General features: G+C 56.9%; 3 protein-coding genes across 3 annotated transcripts in view; 2 read left to right on the top strand and 1 right to left on the bottom strand.

Annotated features, from left to right (window-relative positions):
- The window catches only part of ACA1_115430 (DEAD/DEAH box helicase domain containing protein), a gene marked incomplete at both ends in the record, with an annotated part of 3,775 nt that extends 496 nt beyond the window's left edge, over window positions 1–3,279 (bottom strand). Inside the window, 13 exons of the mRNA XM_004342184.1 lie at window positions 29–265; window positions 337–437; window positions 531–609; window positions 717–815; window positions 948–1,084; window positions 1,193–1,334; window positions 1,412–1,679; window positions 1,802–1,900; window positions 1,983–2,176; window positions 2,328–2,378; window positions 2,504–2,776; window positions 2,881–3,006; window positions 3,142–3,279. Coding sequence (XP_004342233.1) covers window positions 29–265; window positions 337–437; window positions 531–609; window positions 717–815; window positions 948–1,084; window positions 1,193–1,334; window positions 1,412–1,679; window positions 1,802–1,900; window positions 1,983–2,176; window positions 2,328–2,378; window positions 2,504–2,776; window positions 2,881–3,006; window positions 3,142–3,279 — 1,944 coding nt within the window. The remainder of the gene's footprint in view (window positions 1–28; window positions 266–336; window positions 438–530; window positions 610–716; window positions 816–947; window positions 1,085–1,192; window positions 1,335–1,411; window positions 1,680–1,801; window positions 1,901–1,982; window positions 2,177–2,327; window positions 2,379–2,503; window positions 2,777–2,880; window positions 3,007–3,141) is intronic.
- A 219-nt stretch (window positions 3,280–3,498) lies between these two features.
- On the top strand, window positions 3,499–4,773 carry ACA1_115420 (SMI1 / KNR4 family protein; the record flags this gene model as incomplete). Its single annotated transcript, XM_004342183.1, has 4 exons — window positions 3,499–3,696; window positions 3,893–4,130; window positions 4,228–4,332; window positions 4,439–4,773. The coding sequence occupies 4 exons, from the start codon at window positions 3,499–3,501 to the stop codon at window positions 4,771–4,773; spliced, it is 876 nt and encodes a 291-aa protein (XP_004342232.1).
- A 289-nt stretch (window positions 4,774–5,062) lies between these two features.
- ACA1_115410 (LMBR1 domain containing protein) overlaps window positions 5,063–8,438 on the top strand; it is a gene marked incomplete at both ends in the record, with an annotated part of 3,805 nt that continues 429 nt past the window's right edge. Inside the window, 15 exon segments of the mRNA XM_004342182.1 lie at window positions 5,063–5,233; window positions 5,314–5,438; window positions 5,540–5,701; window positions 5,798–5,902; window positions 6,079–6,085; window positions 6,103–6,177; window positions 6,283–6,336; window positions 6,487–6,683; window positions 6,760–6,824; window positions 6,944–7,161; window positions 7,304–7,437; window positions 7,560–7,638; window positions 7,751–7,828; window positions 7,929–8,052; window positions 8,202–8,305. Coding sequence (XP_004342231.1) covers window positions 5,063–5,233; window positions 5,314–5,438; window positions 5,540–5,701; window positions 5,798–5,902; window positions 6,079–6,085; window positions 6,103–6,177; window positions 6,283–6,336; window positions 6,487–6,683; window positions 6,760–6,824; window positions 6,944–7,161; window positions 7,304–7,437; window positions 7,560–7,638; window positions 7,751–7,828; window positions 7,929–8,052; window positions 8,202–8,305 — 1,698 coding nt within the window.

Below are 8,438 nucleotides of genomic sequence, written 5' to 3'. Positions count from 1 at the left end.
GTGTGCGTGTGCGTGAGTTGCCTGAAACGCGGGAGGACAGGGAAAGGGGGAGAAACGAACCCTTGGCGAGGTCTCGCTGCTCCTTGGTTTGGAACCAGGTGCGCGGGGGACGGGACATGATCTCGTCGTGGTGCTCGATCATGTTCTGCGTCTTGCTGGCCTCCATCTGCGTCAAACGCAGCTGCTTCTCCTCGTACTCCATGGCGAAGATCTGGCTGATGTCGCCCTTCATGCTGTCGATCTTCTCTCGCCACTGATCGATGATCTGGACCACGCGGAGGCGTCAGCCAGGCCCTGACGTCGGGTCATCCGCGCAGGAGAGGGAGAGGGGGGTACCTTGGGCGGAATGACGCGGTTGGAGACCTTCTGGTTGGTGCTCTTCATGATCTCCTTGAACACCTTCCTGTCCTGCTCGCTGATGAACGTGACCGACTTGCCTGGTATGGCATCGCCGCAACCAACCGGTCCACATATGTGTGTGTGAGAGTTACTCGTGCGGTGCTGTGTCCGACACGCGACGAGGCGCGTACCGGAGTGGCCCCAACGGGCAGTTCGGCCCACGCGGTGGATGTACGACTCAACGGTGCGGGCCATGTTGTAGTTGATAATCTAGATCGAGTATGGCGGGCGCCTTGGTTAGTCGCAGTGCGCACACACGCACACACGCACACACGCACACACGCACACACGCACACACGAAGCTTGTTGGGGCGTACCGTTTCGATACCCAGGATGTCGAGACCACGGGCGGCGAGGTCTGTGGCCAACAGGTAGTCGAAGTTGCCGTCCCTGAACTTCTCCAACGCCTCAAGACGCTGCACCGCACCACCGATTACGGCGTTAACGACGGAACGCGCGGACGTGCGTGCGGTGGTGTGTGCTGCGTGCGTGTGTGTGCGTGCGTGTGCGTGTGTGTCGTGTGTCGTCAAGAGCGGTTGGCGCCGAACCTGATTCTGGGAAAGATTGCCGTGCAACTCGGCGGCCTTGAGTCCGGCGAGACCGAAGATCACCTTGAGCCTGTGGGCCTCCTTCTTGGCGCGGAAGAAGATCAGCACCCGCTTCTTGAACGAACGCGTGCAGAGCGCTGAAGAAGAAAAGAAACGAAAAAGATAGAGAGAAAAAATGTGAGAAAAAAGTTGGTGTGAGCATTGCATTGAACGAGCGATCGACGAGAGCGCGAGGGCGCAGGTACCGAGGAGCATGGCGTCGCGGTCGAATTCGCGAGCCTCCTTGATCTTGATGAACTCCTGCTGAATGCCGCTGGCCACCCGCATGTTCGGGTCCAGACGCACACGCACCGGCCGGTTCAGCGAAAGCGAGGCCAGACGGTCCACCTGCGACACGACACGTGCACAAGGTTTGTGCGGGTCAGCGCTGGCCGACGACGGATGGAAGGAGCCGAGGTGCGCACCTCTTCGGTCATGGTGGCGGAGAAGAGAAGGGTCTGACGGTTAGGGGGGCAGAACTTGATGATCTGCTCCAGCTCGTCGGCGAATCCGAGCGACAGCAGTCGATCGGCTTCGTCGAGCACGAGAATGTCGACCGTCTCCAGGGTGAACGACTGCGCATTCCTCAAATGATCGATAATACGACCGGGCGTGGCCACCACGATGTCGGGGTGCCTGCGGAGCGCGGCCTCCTGCACCTTGTTCGACAGACCGCCCACGACCAGACAGGCCCTGCAGTGAAACGAGGCGGAGGAGCCAACGTCAGAGTCGATACGTTTGACACCACACAACCACACACACACACACACACACACACACACAATACACAGACACTGTGAAAATGCTTCTCGTACGTGATGTCGGTGAACTTGGCCAGCTTCTCGATCACGGAGTGACACTGAATCGCCAACTCGCGCGTGGGCGTCAGGATGACGACTCGCGTGGCCATGATGCTGTTTACCATTAATGCAACACGGTGAGACTAATGAATTCCACGAATTCCTTGGAAGCGCCATTGGCGCGAAGCTTGCGTACCGCTTGTCCCTGTGGATGAGGCGCTCGAGGATGGGCAGCACGAACGAGGCGGTCTTACCGGAGCCGGTGGTGGCGCTGGCGCACACGTCCTTGCCCTGCAGCGCGATGGGGATCGCCTGCGACTGCACGGGAGTGGGTCGGTCGTAGCCGAGATTGGCCACGGCCTTCAACAAGGCACGAGACAAGTGAAGATCCTGTGGCACAACGAACGCAACGACGACACACACGACACGCACACACGACACGCACACACGACACACACAACCGATATTAGTGAATTCAGCAAAAGTGTCCGAGCAAGCAGCGCCCATGATATGATGAGCGGTGGCTGTGAGGCGCGCGTACCAGGAAGCTCTCGGCTTGGTAACCCTCGGTCTCAGACTTCTCGAAGAATGCCTGCGCGTACGATGAGAAACGAATATGCCCGATCAGCGATCAACGCATCAACGCATCACAATGCAACGCGACGACAAGCGACTGTAGAAAAGGACTGCAGAGCTGTTACGCAGACGTCGGCGTACCTCCTTGATTTGCTTCTTGGTCGGCTTGTGCGTCACCTGCTTGATCTGATCCTCGTTCTCGTCTTCTTGATCTTCTTCATCCTCTTCAGCCTCCTCCTTTTCGGCTTCCTTGGCCGCCTTCTTCTTGTTCTTCTTGTTCTTCTTTTTCTTGGGCTGCTCTACTCCCTCCTGCTCGTCTTCCACGTCCTCGTCGTCGATGTCGTCGTCCACAACACCTCGCTTTCGCCTACTCTCCAGCTGCTTCCTGATCTTGTAGTCGATCGACGTTTGCTCCTGTATTGCGACACAGTCGCCAGTCGTCCGTGTTAGCGACGCACACGCCGCACACGACACACACACGACACGCACGACACACACGCAGAGAGAGAAATGGGTACGTCGTAGTTCTTCTCGAGTGTGTTCTGCAGCGCCCATGAGAAGTCCCACGGCCGCTCGCCCTCTCTGGTGTCGCCGGAGAAGTCGAACTCGAGCTTGCTGGTCTTCTTCGCCTTCTTCTTTCCCTTCTGCAACAAGAGGCGCGAAAGAAAGAGATGGTCGGTCGCCAAAGATGGATTGCACAAAATAGATCAGCCAGATGAATTAGAAATCGCGATTTTGTAGAATAGCGCTACGGGAACTGAATAGATTGAAAGTCGTACCTTGGGAGTCTCTCCGTCCGCCTCTTCCTCCTCCTCTTCATCACTGGCGGGTCCCAACATCAAGTCATCTTCGCCATCATCGTCCTCCTCGAAGATTTCGACGTTGTCTTCATCCGTAATGGTCGGCAGCAAGCTCATGGCAAGAGAAGAGATCTTTACGAAACGATGAGGGGTTGCACTGAGGCAAGATTGAACGTCTAATCGAACGTCGTCTCCGAGCCCGCACAAGAAGAAAGCCGGAACAAAAAGAAATGAATCGAAATTCGTAAATAAATCACAATTGTTTCGTAAATAATTTCGCACTGATTGAAACTCTCCAACGGCTATCCTCATTTCCTCTTCATCGACAGCTTCAAGATGGCCACGCCTGAAGGTTTTCCCGAGCTTACGTTCGCCGCGTCAGTGCCACCGCCGGCTGGCACCGCGAAGACGACAGTGGTTCCGTCTGCTCTCGAAGGTGAGGGTCCGAGGGTGATCACCTGGCAGAACTACCTGTGGGAGGAGCCCAAGGTCGCCAGCGCCAGCGACATCCAAGCCGCCGAGACCAAACTCAACGTACTCTTACCCCAAATTATCTTGCATGTCGCCATCGAAATCTTTCTTTGTAACGTTTCAATCAACACTCCGATCTCCGATGGACACCATCAATATCAATATTGTTATATTGCAAATAAATATAAAATATAGAATATTGAAATAGATTTTATTTATATTGTTGGCTATTTTTTAATCTTTATTTGTATCTGTGCAGGTAACGTTCCCAGCAGACTACAAGGCGGTGGTGACGGAGCACCAGGGCCAGACGGCCACGCCCGCCATCTTCAAGTTCTTCAGCGCCGACAGCGAGGCCTACGACGCCACCTCGCTCAGCACGCTGTTCCACTTCGTGCCCGAGGACGCCGACCGTGCGCAGTACCATGTCGTGGCCATGCACGACCTGCTCAAGGACAGACTGCCCGAGGGTGTCATTCCCATCGGCGACGATCCTGGTAAAACCCACACCACTACCCACCACCACGACGACCCGCTCCCCTTGTCTGGCTCCTGCGCTGCCCTTCTTCGCTAACCGTTCGAGCGATGGCTCAGGCGGTGGATACGTCGCGTTCGACTACCGCGTGGTGGGCAAGGTCGAGGGAGCCACGGGTCCCTACGTCGTGTTTCTCGACCACGAAGCCGAAGAAGACGACGAAGGTGCGGGCGTGCCGCACGCGCATCAGTCCCCCGATTCATTCTACCGCGTGTAAAAGTGAAGTCTGACTCGCTCTATGTCGTCGTCGTCGCCGTCGTCGTCGTGCAGGCAAGATGAAGACGATCTTCCTGGCAGACTCGTTCACTGGTTTCCTGGGTCAGCTGCGGACCGAGGACGAGATCGAGGCCGAGATGGAGGCCGCCGAGCTCGTGGGCGAAGAAGACGATGGCGAAGAGGAGGAAGAGGAGGACGGCGAGGGCGAAGAGGAGGGAGAAGGCGAGGGTGAAGAAGGCGAAGAGGACGACGCGCACGTCGCCAAGAAGAGGAGGAACGAAGAGGGCAATGAGGATGTGACCGCAGATGCGGGTGACAACGAGGCCGACGAGGACGATGAAGAAGACGATGAAGCCGCCGTTGGCGAGAAGAGGAAGGCGAGCGAGTAGATCAGATGGCCACCAGTTCTTCTTCGCTGCCACACTGGTGCTCGTCCGTTCCTGTTCGCAACGGACATTTTTTTGACCAACCAACGGTCATCGGGGCATTCTTAAAATCGGAGTTAGGAGGTTAGGACATTCCAGCGCTCTTCGCTGTTGATGCCACGCAAGCATTGAGAACACACAATCGATCGATTGATAGAGATAGGAAAGAGATAGCGCATTGGATTCTCGGATCGTGCTGCGGGCAGGGGCAGCTGCGTGTGCTTGATTTTCTCCATTTCTTTACTTGGAAGAAATGTGGCTTCCGTTCGTCATCGTGGCTCTGCTGATCGCCATTTTGACCCTCTTGGTCTACAACCACTATGCCTCCTTCACATCACACCCCGTGTGGGTGCCCATCACAGTCCTCACGGGATTCTATCTCTCCTTCTGCATCGTTTTCCTGATTCCCATCGATGTGTCATCGGTACCCCTACTCCCCCCCCGCAAATCTCATCCATTTATCCAAAAATTTATACGTTGCCGAACATCTGCACGCCAATGCAGAGCATGTACAACACATGCGAGGAACTGTCGGCGAAGGACTGCGAGAAGCCCTTCACCTACCTCGACGAAGAAACCCTGCTCATCGTCTGGCGGGTCGTGTACTGGGTCACCTACTGCATGTGCTGGTGCGTACCGCCTCCAACCGCCGTGTGTGTGTGTGCGGTGTGCGTGTGCGTGTGCGTGTGTTGTCTTACCCTCTCGTTCGATGCCGGTGGGGCCTACGCAGGACGGTCTATCCGATCCTGCAGTCGTACGCGCTGGCCGGAGGCTTCAGCGTGCTGGAGAAGCTCAAGACGGCCATCGTCGAGAATCTGCTCTTCTACGGCATCGCCGGCGCGATCCTCCTCGTGCTCCTCGTCATCATCGCCGCCAAGAATCGACTCGACGGGTGCGGCACACGCACACCACCACCGCACACGCACACGCACACGCACACGCACACGGCCATAAGCTCACCACGCTATGCCGTTGCTCGTTGCCACAGCTACGGTATGATGGGTATCGGTATCGCAGCGGCCAACGCGTGGGGTCTGCTGCTGGTCATCCTCTTCCTGGGCTACGGCCTCGTCGAGATCCCGCGCAAGATCTGGTACCAGGCACGTACCTAAAGCACTCACTTCTCGCCCCGTAGCTCCCACCTCTTCTTGTCTGTTGCATTATTCTTTTCTTTATTACGTGTTCTATTTATATGTATAAATAAATATGTTTATCTGATTTTTGGAGATAATATACATAAATTGCTGACCCAACCCATGAACTCTGCAGGCGAGCCGTCGTCAAATGCTAAAGTACTACCAGTTCAAGGCCGTCGAGCTTCACGACGAGCTCCTCAACTCGCAGGAGAAGCTGGAGAAGATCCTCAAGGTTCGGCCCTCTCTCTCTCTCTCACACACACTTCAAGATCCGGTGCAGCCGCTTTCGACCGTCTGGTTAACCACACGTACACCCGCGCCATCGTACACACAACAGACGGTCAAGAAGTTCGAAGAGCAGACACCGGAGGGCGATCCCTGGCACCATTACGTGGCGTCCATCATCGAAAAGGCACGCTGGCCCTCTCCATTATTTTATTATTTATTTATTATTTATGTTTAATTCGAACCATAATAATAAAGGCCACAACTAACGGCCCGACTGCCCCTTGGAATGTGACGAATTTCATGGACGATACAGTGCCCCAAGGAGTATTTTGATATTTACCACGGCGAGAGCGACATGGAAGTCACCTACGGCAACCTGGTCAAGCTGAGCTCGGAGGTCCAGTGGGCCGCCCACGTCGCCCGGCGCAACCAGTGCCTCTACAAGGAGCTGCTCAACAGCGCGTTCCAGACCGAGGACATCCTGCGCGCCCAACAGCAAAGCGGCACCTAGTACGCACCACCACCGCCACCACCGCTTCGTCCGCTTTGCCTCCTACTGATGCCGCGTCCGTCTTGCCCCGTTCAGTGCCATCGAGTGGAGCTTCAAGACGCCCTATTCCGGCAGAGGCGCCAAGTTTGTCCATTTCTGCGGTACCGCACGCACATGGCACCCACACGCACACACGCACACGCACACGCACACACGCACACGTCGCTGCACTTCGGTCTAACTCACGGCGCGACGGTGTGGCGAACAACGCGGTAATCAGAGTGGCTGTGGCGCGTGTGGCTGGAGTCGTTTGCGCTTCGGCTGGCGTCGTTCCTGTGCGTGCTGATGGCCGCCACGGTGCTCTGGTCCGAGGTCACCTTCTTCTCGCGACACGACCCCGACCCCAACAGCGCCACCGAGGACAAGCCGACCGGCATCGATCTGTCCATTTGGTCCATCCTCATCCACGCCAACGGCCTCTCCAACCTGGCTTGCCAGGTGCGTGCGCGCACACTACCGCACGCGCCACACACACACACACACGACACACCGCACACGCTCGCCACACGACACACACGGCACCGCACACGACTTTAGGTCTAACCTTGTTCGTGTGTGCTCTCCCTCCCCCCAACCACAGTTGTTCATATTCCTGTCGATCACGTACATGGCCATCTGCGTGTACTGGTCGCTGTTCCGCCTGCGTCTGTTCAACTTCTACCGCCTCATTCCGCACCAGCAGACCGATCCCTCCTCCCTCATGTTCTGCGCCCTGTACGTCATCTCCCCTTCTTCATCACTTCACCCACAACCACCACACAAATCGACGACGCGCTCGCCGCTCAGCTCGACGACCGCCGGCGTGAACTGACGGCGCATCGTTGGTGATGTCCCAGGTATCTCGGGCGTTTGATCCCACCACTGGCCCACAACTACCTGGCCATGATCCACAACCCCGATACCGCCTTTTGGAAGGTTCGTTTTCCATTCTTCCCCTCCCCCCTTCCCCGTTTTCTTTTTCTTCTCTGTTTCGACTCTCGCATTTCGTTCTTTCGTATTCAATTTATTTATTATTTTTGCTGCGCAGCTCATGGGCAACATGGCGGTGGTGCCCATTCTCGGCGGCACCTTCAATACCTACGTGCCCATCATGCTTGCCGTCGTGGTACGTCACACCGTCTCTCTCTCTCTCTCCCCTCCCCGCGACGACTGTGGTCGGGCTCACCATGCGTTGGGTTGGGTTGCGTTGCTGGCGCTGTGGGCAGGTCCTCTTCACGCTCTTCAATCTGTACTCCCGCATCGCGTCCCTGCTTCGCATCAAGCGCTTCCAGTTTTCGGAGAGCATGAACGACGAGACCGTCGAGGAGGGCGGCGAGATCCTGCGACGAGGTATATATGGCCACCACCACCACCGCCATACGACACGACACGACACGACACGACACGACACGACACGACACGACACGACACGACACGACACGACACGACACGCGGTCTCTCCACTGGGCCTCACACCATCACTCTACGCTGGTACACAGAACGCAGCAAGAGGGAGCGCATGGCCAAGCAGGAGGCCACGGAGCGCAACTACATGCCCACGGCGCTCAGCCCTCGCCGGCGGCGCGACGGACCTGGCGCCAAGGTACTCCCTTAGCCCTTTCCGCGCAACAGACCAAACGACACGCGCGCTGACCGCACGAGCCGTGTGTGTCGTGCGTGTTGTCGTGTGTGTTGTGTAGAACAAACTGCTCGAAGAGGAGGAGATGGAGGAGCAG

The sequence above is a fragment of the Acanthamoeba castellanii genome (genome assembly GCF_000313135.1).
Source record: "Acanthamoeba castellanii str. Neff unplaced genomic scaffold scf7180000084669, whole genome shotgun sequence".
NCBI classification, from domain to species: Eukaryota; Discosea; order Longamoebia; family Acanthamoebidae; genus Acanthamoeba; species Acanthamoeba castellanii.
This window is presented reverse-complemented; position numbering and strand designations above follow the sequence as displayed.